The sequence below is a fragment of the Scyliorhinus torazame genome, chromosome 6 (genome assembly GCF_047496885.1).
Source record: "Scyliorhinus torazame isolate Kashiwa2021f chromosome 6, sScyTor2.1, whole genome shotgun sequence".
NCBI lineage: Eukaryota > Metazoa > Chordata > Chondrichthyes > Carcharhiniformes > Scyliorhinidae > Scyliorhinus > Scyliorhinus torazame.
This window is the reverse complement of record NC_092712.1, coordinates 142,615,307-142,630,942: the sequence shown is the minus strand read 5'-3', so window position 1 is coordinate 142,630,942 and position 15,636 is coordinate 142,615,307. Positions and strand designations below refer to the sequence as shown.

The 15,636-nt window shown below is 43.2% G+C and overlaps 1 protein-coding gene across 2 annotated transcripts in view; it reads left to right on the top strand.

Moving 5' to 3' along the window:
• hus1 (HUS1 checkpoint clamp component) overlaps positions 1–9,141 on the top strand; it is a 58,735-nt gene extending 49,594 nt beyond the window's left edge. For both annotated transcript variants that reach the window (XM_072508840.1, XM_072508839.1), the window contains one exon: positions 8,423–9,141. In XM_072508840.1, the coding sequence (XP_072364941.1) occupies positions 8,423–8,505 (83 nt within the window). In that variant the 3' untranslated portion in view covers positions 8,506–9,141. The remainder of the gene's footprint in view (positions 1–8,422) is intronic.
• Positions 9,142–15,636: the final 6,495 nt, after the last annotated feature.

Below are 15,636 nucleotides of genomic sequence, written 5' to 3'. Positions count from 1 at the left end.
CATATCAACAACAACAATCCCATCCTCCCACCAATCCCCAAACAACTGCCCCCATGTTAACATAAATAAATAAGAAAAAGGAATCAGGAATCCGCAATAGTCACCATTAACTCATACAGTCCCCCTCCCCCCCCCCCTTAATATTTGATGTTACCCAATTCTTGAAAGTGCATAATGAATAACGCCCATGAATTGTAGAACCTCTCCATCCTTTCCCTCAGTTCAAACTTAACCTTCTCAAGAGTCAAGAATTCCAACCGGTTGGGCCAGGGCACAGGTTGGAGAGGCTGCTCTCCATCCCAACAGGATCTGCCTTCGGGCGATCAACGAGGCGAAGGCTCCAACATCTGTCTCCGCACCCATTATCAATTCCGGCTGGTCCGACACCCGGAATATGGCCTCCCAAGGGCCTGGGTCCTGTTTCACGTGCACCACTTTAGAGATTATCCGAAAACCTCCTTCCAGTAATCCTCCAGCTTTGGACAGGACCAAAACATATCAATGTGATTCGCGAGCCCCCGCCCGCAACGTTCACATACATCTTCTATCCCCTCAAAGAGCCGACTCATCCTCGCCCTTGTGAGGTGTGCTCTATATACCACCTTTAGCTGTATCAGCCCCAACCTCACTCACGAGGTGGAGGCGTTCACTCTCTAGAGCACCTCACACCAGAACCCGTCCTCCATACCCTCTCCCTACTCTTCCTCCCACTTTGCTTTGATCCCTTCCATTGGTGCATTGTCCTCTTCCAAAATAGCCATGTAAACCGCCGACACTACCCCCTTCGTCAGTCCCCCTGTCGTCAGCACCTCCTCCAGCAATGTGGAGGCCGGCTCCACCGGGAAGCTCTGTATCTCCTTCCTGGCAAAATCTTGAACTTGCATGTATTTAAACATTTCCCCCTGCTCCAGCCCATATTTTGCTCCCAGCTCCTTCAATCCTGCAAACCAACCCCCAAGAAACAAATCTTTTAGTGTCTTAATCCCCTTCTCTTCCCATTTCCGAAAATGTGCGTCCTACTCCCCTGGCTCAAATCTGTAGTTTCCCCCGAATCGGCATTTCCCTTGACCCTGCCCCCAACCCGAAATGTTGACAAAACTGCCTCCAAATTCTCAATGAAGCTATTATTACCAGACTCCCGGAGTATTTCTTTGGAGCCATCGGGAGCAGCACTGTTGCTAGTGCCTTCAAATCGACCCCCTACACAAACTCTCCTCCGTTCTGACCCACTGGAAATCAACCCTTCTGACCCAGCTCCGTACCTTCTCCACATTCGCCACCCAGTAATAATACATCAGGTTCGGAAGACCCAAACCCCCTGCCTGCCTTCCCCTCAGTCGCAGCAACTTTCTAACTCTGGCGAACTTCCCTCCCCATATGAACGAGGTAATCATTCCTTCAATCTCTTTAAAAATGCCTTTGGTAGGAAAATCGGCAGGCATTGGAAAATAAACAAACATCGCGGCAACATGTTCATTTTAACCGCCTGTACCCGCCCCGCTAGTGACAGAGGGACGGGGACCATCCCACCTTGCCAGATCAGCTTTCACCCTCCCCACCAAACTAGAAATGTTGTACTTACGGAGCCCCCACCCCGGCCAAGACACCACAAAATACTCACTCTTTAGGTTTAATTTGTACCCCGAGAAAGACCCAAACACCCGACGCAGGTCCAAAAGTCCTCCTATTGACACACTCGGTTCCGACACGTATAACAACAAGTCATCGGCATATAAGGACACCCTATGCTATATTGCCCCCCCCTCAACCCCCGCACTATCCCTTTCCGTACCCCCAAACTTCTTAACGCGATGACCAACGGCTCAATCGTGAGTGGGGGGGGGGGGGGCATAGGACATCCCTGCCTCGTCCCACGGTGAAGAGAAAAGTATCCCGAGCTGATGCTATTTGTGCGCACACTGGCCCTCGGCTCATTATACAGTAGCTTTACCCAGTCCACAAATCGTGGACCAATCCCAAACCGCTCCAGAACTGCCATCAAGTACCCCCATTCTACCCAGTCAAACGCTTTCTCGGCATCCAATGCCACAACCACCTCTGTTTCCTTCCCCTCCGCCGATGCCATAACCACGTTCAATACCCTCCTAATGTTCAAAAAGAGCTGCCTCCCTCTCACAAACCCTGTCTGATCTTCACCTAAAACTTTCGGGAGGCACGCCTCCAGCCTACCTGCCAGTACCTTCGCTAATACCTTTGCGTCCATGTTTAAAAGTGATATGGGCCTGTACGACCCACACTCCGTCAGATCCTTATCTTTTTTTAAAATTTAGAGTACCAAATTAATTTTTTCCAATTAAGGGGCAATTTAGTGTGGCCAATCCACCTACCCTGCCCATCTTTGGGCTGTGGGGGCGAAACCCACGCAAACACGGGGAGAATGTGCAAACTCCACACGGACAGTGACCCAGAGCCGGGATCGAACCTGGGCCCTCAGGGCCGAGAGGCAGCAGTGCTATCCACTGCGCCACCGTGCTGTCCCTCCTTGTCTTTTTTAAGTAGCAGGGAAATTGATGCCTGCCCCAAAGTTTGTGGTAACACCCTCTTCCCTATCAACTCCTCAAGCATCCCCACCATCAGGGGTGCCAGCTTAAAATGTTCATAATTTTGACTAACTATTAGATTTTGGATAGAATTTACAGCACCAAGCTATTCATTCTACATTTCTTCTTGTCCTCCTGCTCCTTATGAGTCTCCCGACACTATCGGAATTTCATTTCCCTCAATCAACAGATTATCTTTTATTCCCTTTCAATAAAATTGAAATTGGCTGCTAGCTGTAATTTATATTGTAGGATCAGTTCTCAGATCAGGATCATTCTTCATCATCTGCACTATAAGGGATTGTATCCTTGTTTGGTCCACGGGTCCACTGAGCATGTTCATAAAATTGTAATGATATTGCATCTAGGCAGTGTTGTAACAATATTGCATTCGGATGGCACTATGGCCTCCTACGTCATAGCATATCAAACCTCAGCACTATTGTACCAGTTAAATTTTCTTTAGTTACTACGTGCAATCCAAAGTAGCAAATGACAAACAGTCGACCCTGACCTAATGCTGCACCATAATGATAGGTTCACACAAACCAGGAATATGAATTTTCAGCAAAGAGGAAAGAATAGGGTATTAAAATTTCATGCTCTCGTGTGTGTCTACCTGTGTAAGTGTGTGCAGTTACTATGTCCCAGTGTATGTGAATATAATGGCCCAAATCGTCCAATCAGCATCGGAAGAGCTGCGTCAGACGCTGATTGAACAGAAAAATACCCACTTACCTGGATCCCTTTAAAAAGGCCAGACTTCCGATCACGATGCATAAGAACTCATTCGGCACAGGGATCCACACAAAGAGCTTTCAAGGGCGCAATGTAGACATACTGACAAATCTAGAGATCCCTGGTTATCCAGCAAAAAGCGTAATACTGTAGAAAGCCTAGGGGAGTATAGAAAGTACAGAGCATTAAGTAAAAAATTAATTAGGAAAATGAAGAGTGGTTATGAAAAAATATCAGCAGGTAAAATCAAAGCCCAACGGTATTTTACCAGTACTTGAAGAGGAAGAGAACTCAGGAAAGGATAGGATCTATCATAGATGTACATGGTAACTTTTGTGTTGATACTGAAAAGGTGGGCATGGTTCTCAATGAGTACTTTGTCTCTGTCTTCACCAAGGAGAGAGATGATGCACACATTCCAGTTAATGAGGAGTGTAACATATTAGATACAATAAACATTATGAGAGAGGAAGTACTGGAGAGATTGACGTCCTTGAAGGTGGATTACTCACCAGGACGACGCAGATTGTATACCAGGATGTTCAAGGATGCCAGGGAGGAAATAGTGGTTGCCCGAGGATCATTTTCCAATCCTTACTAGATACAGACGAGGTGCCAGAGATTTGGAGATCTGTGAACATTGTACCAATATTTTAAAATGGTGAGAAGAATAAGTCAGATAATTATAGGCTGGTTAATCTGACTTCAGTGTTGGGTAAATTATTGGAATCAATTCTGAGACACAGGATAAATTGTCACTTGGAAAGGCACACATTGATCAGGGACAGTCAGCATGGTTTTGCCAGAGGAAGATCGGGTCTTATTAGATCAAATTTCTTGAGGTAACCAGGAGGATTGTTAAGGGTAGTGTAGTCGGTGTTGTCTACATGGATTTTAGTAGTACTTTTGACAATGTCACATACCACACTGGTCAGAAAAGTGAAAACCCACGGAATGCAGAGGAAAGTGCGAGTTGGATCCAAATTGGCTCAGTGACAGGAAATAAAGGGTAATATTTGATGGATGTTTTCTGCAAATTAAAAACTGCTTCTAGTCGTGTTCTGCAGTAGTACGTGTTGGGGCCGTTGCTGTTTGTTGTATGTATAAATAATTTGGACTTAAATGTGGGAAGCATGATAGCGAAATTTGTATATAGTGCAAAAAACGGCCGTGTCGTTGATAGGGAAAAGGAAAGCTATGGCCTCTTGAATGAAAATGATTTGGTTGACTGGATGAATAAATGGCAAATGGAATTCAATCCAGAGCAGTGCGAGATAATACATTTGCAAAGGGCAAATAAAGCAAGGGAGTACACAGTAAACGGGGGACATTGAGAGCGTTAGAGGAAATGAGAGACTTTCGAGTGCATATCCACAGGTCCCTGAAAGTGGCAGAACAGGTGGATGAGGTGTAAAAGAAAGCGTATGGAATGCTTTCATTTATTGGATGAGATATTTTATAAAAAAGCAGGTAATGGGAAACAGATGGGAAACTTGAAGCAACAGCCCTTATTTGTGTTGAGATGTTTTGAAATCTAGAAATGATGTCCCCGGCCGCTTATGATGATTTTATAGTGAAGTAAATGTTTATTAAGAAATGGGAAAACACAATAAAATAGAAATACACTTGAAAAAGACAATGGCTTCACACAGTATCACTACTTTAAACAGTGTCCAACAATCTTAATTTAGCCACCTTCAGAGCTTGGCATCCTCTACTGTTCAGCAACACTATATATTTTAAGGTCTATAAAGATCGAATACCTTTGACCACACAGTGCCTTTAATTCTCTCTTGGGATGCCCTCGTGAAATTAACCAGATTTTGCTCAGTTCACACTTTCTGGGAGTTTGACCAGTGAGTCTTGTTGTCTGCTGGGATGTGAAACAGCTTTCCTTCATAGGTTTCAGTGTCCCCTTTAATGCGTTCTTTCCATTTTGATCTCTCCCATTTTCTTTGGAACTGCTCTCCCAGAATTAATTAACTTAATCTCTTTACTTTAGCTTTTAGAATTTAAAAGAAAAGTAAACTCATTTTATCCGTACTTTACCTGTGACACCTTTCCATTACACTTTGCATATCTTATCCTTTGAATCAAAGCAACCCATTTAAATCTAATCATGTTCTATAACCATTCTTACTATGTTACATTGGATAAACATCTGTTTGAAATCCTGCTCGGCGCATTAACATATGAAACTCCGTTTACATTCACAAAGTCACACTGACCCTTTCTTTAATTACCACTCACGTAGCCCCAACAGTTAAAAAATATGACAAAAATACTACCAACAGAAAAATATTACAATTTCTTGGGTTTTCTGGATAGGTTTTCGTGATATGGGTTTGAAAACTGCGGCTATGAGGAAAGATCGGATAGGGTACAATTGTTTTCCTAAGAAATGAGGAGGCTGAGGGGTGACTTACTTGAGGTGTACCAAATTGACCTAGATAGGGTAGACAAGTGTGAGATTGGATGTACATTTTTTATTTTTTATTTGGGGGGGGCGGGGGGGGGGGGGTGGATTGTATTCTGTAAATAAAGCTGTGTGCCTATGTGCCTATGTGTAAATGATTTAATTAAGCTGGGAAAAAATTATTGGAGCCCTTTTGTCCAAAAGAGTTGAGGGAAAAGGACTAAAGGTGCTATATGCCTGCATTTGTGCGGAGACTTTCCTGGTCAAATATCTTTCTCGTAAATAGGCTAGGTTTAAAATGTGCATGAGGTGATATCTAGGGATTTCTTGTTTTCAGCTGGTAAATTTCAAAGGGAAGTATAAAATAAGCTTTTAAAGCTTCCAACGGTTTTATATGTAAACAATGAGACGGATTCTCCGCATCAGCTGGGGGAACAGACGTATTGGCATCAGTGTCCTTGAAGGAGCCAAAAGCACCAACACCGAAGCCATGGTCATTAGAAACCAACTCCACTAGACTGACCATATGCTCAGGATGAGAGGGTCCCAGCGACCAAAGCAAATCTTTGCCCAGCTCAGGGAATGCTCCCAAAAGCTGCCTCATCCAATCAATAGCAGTTTTGCCTTGGGGGTAATATAACTGTATTTTTATAGTTACACATCTAGAAATATTTTAATTTTAAAATCTCCAATTAATGGGACCAAATGGTTGCAAATCCCTTGAACCTGATGACCTGCTTCCTAGAGTTTTAAAAGGGATAGCTGCAGAAATATGAATTCATTGGTTTTAATCCAATTCAGAATTCCTTGCATTGTAGGATGGTTCCCGAGGATTAGAAGGTAGAAAATATAGTCCGATATATTTTAGAAACCTGTAAGTGAGAAATTATCGGCCAGTTAGCCTTATGTCAGGAGTTGGCAAAATGTCTATTATTAAGGATTTGGTAACAAGACATTCAGAAAATCATATGATTAAGTAGAGTCAATGCAGATTTAGGGAAGTCATGTTTGACAAATTTGTTGGGAGTTTTTTGAGGATGTAAATTAGCAGGATAGATGGGAGGGAATCAGTGGATGTAGTGTATTTGGATTTTCAAAAAGCATTCGATAAGCTGCCATATAAGAGGTTGGTACACAAATTGGGACCCATGAGATTCGGGGTGGGGGGGGGGGGGGTGATGATGTATAAGAATGGACTGACCATTGGATAATGGTCAGAAAACAGTAATCCCTACAGTGCAGAAGGGAGCCATTCTGCCCATTGAGATCACACCGACTCCTGGAAAGAGCACCCTACCTAGGCCCATGCCCCCACCCTATCCCCGTAACACAATAACCCCATTTAACCTATTGGACAATGCGGGGCAATTTAGCATGGCCAATCCACCGAGCCTGCACACCTTTGGACTGTGGGAGGATACCGGAGCACCGGACAAAACCCACGCAGACACGGAGAGAAAATGCAAACTCCACACAGTCACCCAAGGCTGGAATTGAACCCGGGCCCCTGGCGCTGTGAGGCAGCAGTGCTAACCACTGCGCCACCGTGCTGCCCATTTAGGAATAAATTGGACATTTTCAGATTGACAGGCTGCAAGTAGCAAGGATTTAAAAAAAGATGTTTGAAATACTGAAGAGAGAAACAGAGTTAACAATTCAAGTTGAGGACCTTTCTCTGAAACATTAACTCTCTTCTCTCGTCTCATGCTGGCAGACCAGCAGAATATTTCCAGCATTTTCTGTTTTTAATTTCATATTTCCAGCATCCGCAGTATTTCACTTTTGTCTTAAGTAGCTACCTCACTGCTTGCTTGTAAGAATCGGTGCTTGGGTCTCCTTTGTTCTTCTGTAGTGATGTGCCTCAAAGACTTCCAACCAGTTTAGCAAAGGTTATCATGCTCTTTCTGTGAGAGCTGTAATGATCTATCACAAGTCCCAAAGCAAATTATTTACTTGTCTCACGTTTGCAAAAACATAGTGTGGGATTCTCCGTAGCCCGACGCCGAAATTGGTGGATAATAAATTTTCACGCTGAATTCGGGGCCGGCGCCGGTTTGACGCCGGTCTGCCATGCTCCGGTCCCTCCAACCTGCTGTGTCATAGTGGCACGCGCCATTTCAATGGTGTTGCCGCGCCTTTAGCCAGTCCACTCACGATGCCCCACCCCCGATGGGCCGAGTTCCTGACAGCGCAGGACATGTGTATGGTCCCAGCGGTCGGGAACTCGGCGTGCCAACTGCGGACTGTGTCCAGCACCGCCACACTTGGCTGGGATCCATGCTGCTGGCCGGGGAGGTATCTGCTAGGGCTGGGGGGACTGTTGGGGGGTGGCCTGGAGGTCGTTGTGGGATTGCAGGTTAGCTTACGCGCATGGCCGGCGCAATGTACAGCGCAACCGGTGCATTCTCTGGCCGTTTTCTGTGCGCTGCAAGGGCGTTTCACACGCTGCCGTTTCTAGCCCCTCAGCGTTACTGGAATCGGTGAGGGGTTCGTGCTGATTTGCCAGTCGTAAAACACATGGACCCCACGCCGGCATCGGCACTTAGCCGCAGAAATGGAGAATCCAGCCCATAGTTGTGTATAATTACCTAGATTTTAATTGTCATTTTGATCACTGATTTAAAATGAATGCTTGCATGTGTTTAATAAAACTTGTTCAATTTGAGTGTTAGTTGCTCTTTAATAAAATTATGCATTTTCTTTGCAGATATAGTGAGTAAAAAAGTTATTCATTTTGTTTTGCTACATGAGGATGTGTCTCTTCAGTACTTTATACCAGCTCTTGCTTGAGAAACCTCAAAAGAACATTTAGCAACATCATAGACACATGCAGAAGTATCATCCTTGCTTGAAATGAATGGGCATCCATCCTGCAACAAGACATTTAGAAACTGTGTCAACGTTTGAACTTGCCATTGCAATAAACTTTTAAATTTCAGATCTTTGAAAAATTGTTGCTCGATAATGATGTCTAATTTCAGAGTCAATGCAGATGGACTGTTTTAATATTTATTCCACTTTGCCTGAGAGATTTGTCTGATTTGCTGCAGCTTTCAACAGCTACTGAAGATCTAACTCACTTTTTCAAGCATTCTCTTTAATGTATTGTTATATCTGATTTCAAAGTGTAAAATTGTATCTTTTTTAAAAAACTGCGAAGGCACTGTAGAGTTATTGCTTTGCTGTATATTCTTTATCTTTCACATCTAAGGAACACTTGGGTTCTTGCAGGTTCCAAACAAAATGTCAGCAATTTATGCATATTTTCTTTGGAATCTTCTTGCCCAGTTATGTCTGGTTTTTTTTTCCTTGCATTATGTTGCTGACAATTGGTTTATTTATGCGGTTACCGGTTCAAAAATGTTGAGTCAGAATTATTTTTACCCTTGGCTGTTTCTACATTTTCAATAAAAACTTGAAAAGGAACATGATGAGTTCAGTTACAGAATGACTGTAGCACAAAAGACCATTTGGCCCATCATGACCATTCCAACTCGCTGCAAAAACAACTCCACTAGTCCCACAACCTTTCCTCATAACTCTGCAACTTCTTTCTCTTCAGATAATTATCCAGTGCCCTTTTGAAATCCATAATTGAAACTGACTCCAGTACACTGAGCCAATGCATTTTGGATCCTAACCACTGCCTGCGTGTGTTCATTTTTCCTCAAGTTGCCCGGGGTTCCTTTGTTAATCACCTTGAATCAATGTCCTCTGGTGCTTGATATTTGTACTAATTGGAACAGTTTCTCTCTCTGTCTGATCCCCTCATTATTTTGAACGCTTCAATAAAATCTGCTTTCAACATTTGATTCTCTAAAAGGAAAACATTGCAATAGCAGAGTCTGGTTTCAATCCATTAGAGGGGGGTTGCTGGGTTACGGGGATAGGGTGGAAGTGAGGGCTTAAGTGGGTCGGTGCAGACTTGATGGGCCGAATGGCCTCCTTCTGCGATCTATGTTCATTGACTTTGGGCTATGGGCTCAGCATTCTTTTTCTGCACACCTCTTCTCGTATGGTTTGAACGACTACCAGTTGTCGTCATGTTATTGTGCCACAAGTCAACTTCTGCTGACCTCTCATAGTAATTTTGTCAGCCAACTGCAGATACACTGACAAATCTGTTCAAAAAAGTGTTACAGAACAAGTAAGCAATTGAAATTGTGGCAACAGTGCCCCCAACTTGTGAAAAACCCACTTGCCCAGAATTTTCTTCTGAGTTTTTCAAAACTTTACAAGTGCAGAATTGTCCATCCTCCCTGTGCCATCACTTCACTTGTTGCAAATGTATCTCACCTTTGCTGAGAATTGTGGAGAGCAGGCAAGAACTTCAATCCAATAAATACAAATTTAAAAATAAATAATTGTAATGTTACTCGATCCTTCAGTTAATCACAACAAAAACAATATGATTCCTAAAATTGTAAGATTTAATTTTTGTAAAATTAGTAAATTTATTGAGGAAAGTTTTTACCCAAGTAGATTGAATGAGTAAATCATTTTTAGATCTACATTTATTTTTGTTCTTAGTTCTCCAAAATACTCCAAAGCATGTTTTTTTAAAATGATAAGACGGCATTTAGGCAAAAATCTAATTTAAGTTTACAATAGTAATGTACTATTTCAAACATTCCTGTGAATGTCATCACCATTCTCAATCTTTTGATTTGCATTTGTTCATCCACTTTTGCATGTTGTCAGCGATTGCTCTGAAGACGCATCATGTTAAAATATATAAATTCAACATCAGAACCAAGTGGAAGAAACTTAATGTCAATGTGGTTTTTTTTGACAGTACATTGATTGTTTCTCTTTCAATAAGAACATTTTTTTAAAAAGGAACAAGAGTAACCAGGCCCTTCGAGTCTGCTTTGCCATTCAGTATGATCATAGCATCACAATTGTAACAGCACAAAAAGAGACCGTGGGACTCGTCATAGAACATAGAACAATACAGCGCAGTACAGGCCCTTCGGCCCACGATGTTGCACCGAAACAAAAGCCATCTAACCTACACTATACCATTATCATCCATATGTTTATCCAATAAACTTTTAAATGCCCTCAATGTTGGCGAGTTCACTACTGTAGCAGGTAGGGCATTCCACGGCCTCACTACTCTTTGCGTAAAGAACCTACCCCTGACCTCTGTCCTATATCTATTACCCTTCAGTTTAAGGCTATGTCCCCTCGTGCTAGCCATTTCCATCCGCGGGAGAAGGCTCTCACTGTCCACCCTATCTAACCCACTGATCATTTTGTATGCCTCTATTAAGTCTCCTCTTAACCTTCTTCTCTCTAACGAAAACAACCTCAAGTCCATCAGCCTTTCCTCATAAGATTTTCCCTCCATACCAGGCAACATCCTGGTAAATCTCCTCTGCACCCGTTCCAAAGCCTCCACGTCCTTCCTAAAATGCAGTGACCAGAACTGTACGCAATACTCCAAATGCGGCCGTACCAGAGTTCTGTACAGCTGCAACATGACCTCCTGACTCCGGAACTCAATCCCTCTACCAATAAAGGCCAACACTCCATAGGCCTTCTTCACCACCCTATCAACCTGGGTGGCAACTTTCAGGGATCTATGTACATGGACACCTAGATCCCTCTGCTCATCCACACTTTCAAGAACTTTTCCATTAGCCAAATATTCCACATTCCTGTTTTTCCTTCCAAAGTGAATCACCTCACACTTCTCTACATTAAACTCCATTTGCCACCTCTCAGCCCAGCACTGCAGCTTATCTATATCCCTCTGTAACCTGCTGCTTCCTTCCACACTATCGCCAACACCACCGACTTTAGTATCGTCTGCAAATTTACTCACCCACCCTTCTGCGCCTTCCTCTAGGTCATTGATAAAAATGACAAACAGCAAAGGCCCCAGAACAGATCCTTGTGGTACTCCCCTTGTGACAGAACTCCATTCTGAACATTTCCCATCAACCACCACCCTCTGTCTTCTTTCAGCTAGCCAATTTCTGATCCACATCTCTAAATCACCCTCAATCCCCAGCCTCCGTATTTTCTGCAATAGCCTACCGTGGGGAACCTTATCAAACGCTTTGCTGAAATCCATATACACCACATCAACTGCTCTACCCTCGTCTACCTGTTCAGTCACCTTCTCAAAGAACTCGATAAGGTTTGTGAGGCATGACCTACCCTTCACAAAGCCATGCTGACTATCCCTGATCATATTATTCCTATCTAGATGATTATAAATCTTGTCTCTTATAATCCCCTCCAAGACTTTACCCACTACAGACGTGAGGCTCACCGGTCTATAGTTGCCGGGGTTGTCTCTGCTCCGACTTTTTTGAACAAAGGGACCACATTTGCTATCCTCCAGTCCTCTGGCACGATTCCTGTATCCAATGATGACATAAAAATCAAAGCCAATGGTCCAGCAATCTCTTCCCTGGCCTCCCAGAGAATCCTAGGATAAATCCCATCAGGTCCCGGGGACTTATCTATTTTCAGCCTGTCCAGAATTGCCAACACCTCTTCCCTGCGTACCTCAATGCCATCTAATCTATTTACCTGGAGCTCAGCATTCTCCTCCACAACATTATCTTTTTCCTGAGTGAATACTGACGAAAAATATTCATTTAGTATCTCGCCTATCTCTTCAGACTCTACACACAACTTCCCATCCCTGTCCTTGACTGGTCCTACTCTTTCCCTAGTCATTCGCTTATTCCTGACATACCTATAGAAAGCTTTTGGGTTTTCCTTGATCCTTCCTGCCAAATACTTCTCATGTCCCCTCCTTGCTCGTCTTAGCTCTCTCTTTAGATCCTTCCTCGCTACCTTGTAACTATCCATCGCCCCAACTGAAACTTCACACCTCATCTTCACATAGGCCTCCTTCTTCCTCTTAACAAGAGATTCCACTTCTTTGGTAAACCACGGTTCCCTCGCTCGACACCTTCCTCCTGTCATATCTGCACGAGCTCTCTGGGAGCAATTTACCTTTTGCTCCACCCCTTCTTCCTGCATATTCTTCCCTTTCTGACAATCCAATGCTCTCTTGTATACCTCCATTGAACCTGCCTCCACTACACTTCCATGCAGTGCATTCCAGATATTCATCGTTGCTTGAAAAGGAGTTTCCTTAAGTGTAGACCAGTCGACTATGCTTCTAGGTCACTACCAGAAACAGAACAATGATTTGCCACAATAGAAAAAAGCATTGGCAGCAATATGGGTGTGCAAAACCCAAAAATGGGTGTTTTCAGGCTATGTTATGAATTGCATTTCAAAATGAAAACACCATAAGCTGCTAGTCATCCTTGCGAAGTTGCCACCAAGAATGCAGCAGTTCAGGTTAAGATTGATGAGCTTTGACTCCATCACATTATGTGCAATGGAAGTATAAAACAGGACTATACAGCCACGAATAGCATCTGAAGGAAGCAAAGAAGAAGATTTACATGCCATCAAGGAGATTGAAGCATTTGGATCCTTAATCACTCAGTATTTATCAGCTACTGCAAAAAGGTCGCAGGAAATATAACAAACCAGCAATGAGATTAAGTCTCCAAATCTGAGAATATCGTCTGGAAGGATGGCCAGACTTTATCCCCACTAATCTGATATCATGGATTATCACGGAAGAACGGATAGTTAATCAGGCTTGGAACTTTAATCACAGCATAGAGCATGCGCTGAAGCCCAGCAAGAGAGGGTGGGTCCAAAACTAACAAGGGTGGCATAATAATTGAAAAATCTCCGCAAGTACGATCAACTTTGAACAGCAAAGCACCTCACAGACATTGATTACTTATTTGTCTTTAACGAGAGAATAGTCATACCAAGTGCACTTCAGCTAGATATTCTTCAAAGACTTCACCAAAGTCATTTAGGAATAGTAGGCGAGAGTATAGCAATCAGCCAGATATTAATCAACGGAAAAAATTATTTCTAACTGTCTTACTTGTGCAGTAAACAACCAAGAACAAAATAATCACTTTTACTTTTCCATCAAGGCCATGGAAGTGCCTGGGTATAATCATAATTGAACATAGGAAGAAAATCTTCCTTATTGTCATTGATTAGCACAACTAATGGATTGAAATAAACAGATTGCATAGTATCACAGCAGAAGCTGTCATCAAATCCTTCAAGAGAATTTGTGAGACACATTGCATCCCACACATCAAAGGTCCGATAATGGGTGACAATTTGCTAATGGGCTATTCCATAATTCCACAAACAAATATGGCTTTCATCATGTAACCAGTTCACCTAGCTATCCTCATGTAAATGGAAAAGCTAAGAAAGGGGTATGAACCATCAACGATTTATTGAAGAAAAGCAAGGACCTTTAGCTCTCCTGAGGTATTAAACCTCACTACCACAACATGGTCTTTTACCCTCAGAGTTACTAATAAGTTAGAGATTGAGAAAACAGTTTCCATCTGATGATACGACTGGTGGGTTGTGTCTCAAGCAATGACAAATCAGACTACAGAAGGGAGATAGATCACTTGGTTGCATGGTGTACCGAAAACAACCCCTCTAAATGCTGGAAAGACCAAGGAACTAATCATCGACTTTGGGAAGCGTAGCACAACCGCCCCCCCCCCCCCCCCCCCCCCAATCTACATCAATGGCTCCGAAGTAGAGATGGTTGATAGCTTTAAGTTCCTGGGGGTCACCATCACCAACTGGTCCACTCATGTTGATGCAACAGTCAAGAAAGCCCAACAACGTCTCTACTTCCTACGGAAGCTAAAGAAATTTGGCATGTCTGCATCAACTCTCACAAAGTTTTACAGATGTGCTATCGAGAGCATCCTATCCGGCTGCATTACAGCTTGGTATGGCACCTGCTCGGCCCAAGATTGTAAGCAGCTGCAGAGTGTGGTGAACTCAGCCCAATGCATCACACAAGCTTGCCATCCTCCCATTGATTCTGTATTCACCTCCCGCTGCCTCAGAAAGGCAGACAGCATTGTCAGAGACACCTCACACCCAGGCTTTGACCTCTTCCAGACCCTTCCATCAGGCAGAAGATACAGAAGCCTGAAGACCCGCACGTCCAGACATGGGAACAGCTTCTTCCACACAGTTACTAGACTCCTCAACGACTCTCCCTTGGACTGATCTGTTCCCTGTAAGAACACTATTCACGACGCCCTATGCTGCTCTTGTTTGGCCCTTGTTCCGCACTGTAACCAATCACTATTTGTTGATGCACCACTGTCAATGTGCTCTGTCGATTATTCTTTTGTCTACTATGTTCCTACTATGTACGTTCCCTTGGCCGCAGAAAAATACTTTTCGCTGTACTTCGGTACATGTGACAATAAATATCAATCAATCATTTCTGACACAAAAACTCAAACCCAATATCACCATAAATAATATGAGGGGGTAACAACATGAGGATGAACAAAGAAACAGTCAGGCTTTGAGCTTAAATCACAGGCATAGAGCACATGCGTTACCAGTGCTGAAGCCTGGCGAGAGAGTCTGGATCTGACACCAACAAAGGGAGGGTACAATCATTGAAAAAACTCCACATTCCAACATCATAGGGGACGGAGACAAATCAAGGCACCATAAGGAGAAACAGAGTGCCTTAATATCCTTGGATATTAAGGCAATAGAAACTTGGGTTTACTGCTCAGATCGTTGTGGAGAAGAAAAAGTCTTAGAATAAGCCCTACATGAGAAGACCACTCACTGACAAAAAGGAGATCAGAATTAGATCAAAGAGATTGTTCAAGGCACCTCAGAGACTAGCCCTGGGAAGTCTGAGAGTTGGGTGAAAATATAAGAGGATGGAAATATGATAGGGATAAAGACTTGGGGGGTAGATGTAGAATAAGCACATGATGCTGATGTAATAATTATATCAGACCTCATAACTGAGAAATAAGAGAGATCTGAAAGGAGGAGAAGCTCCAA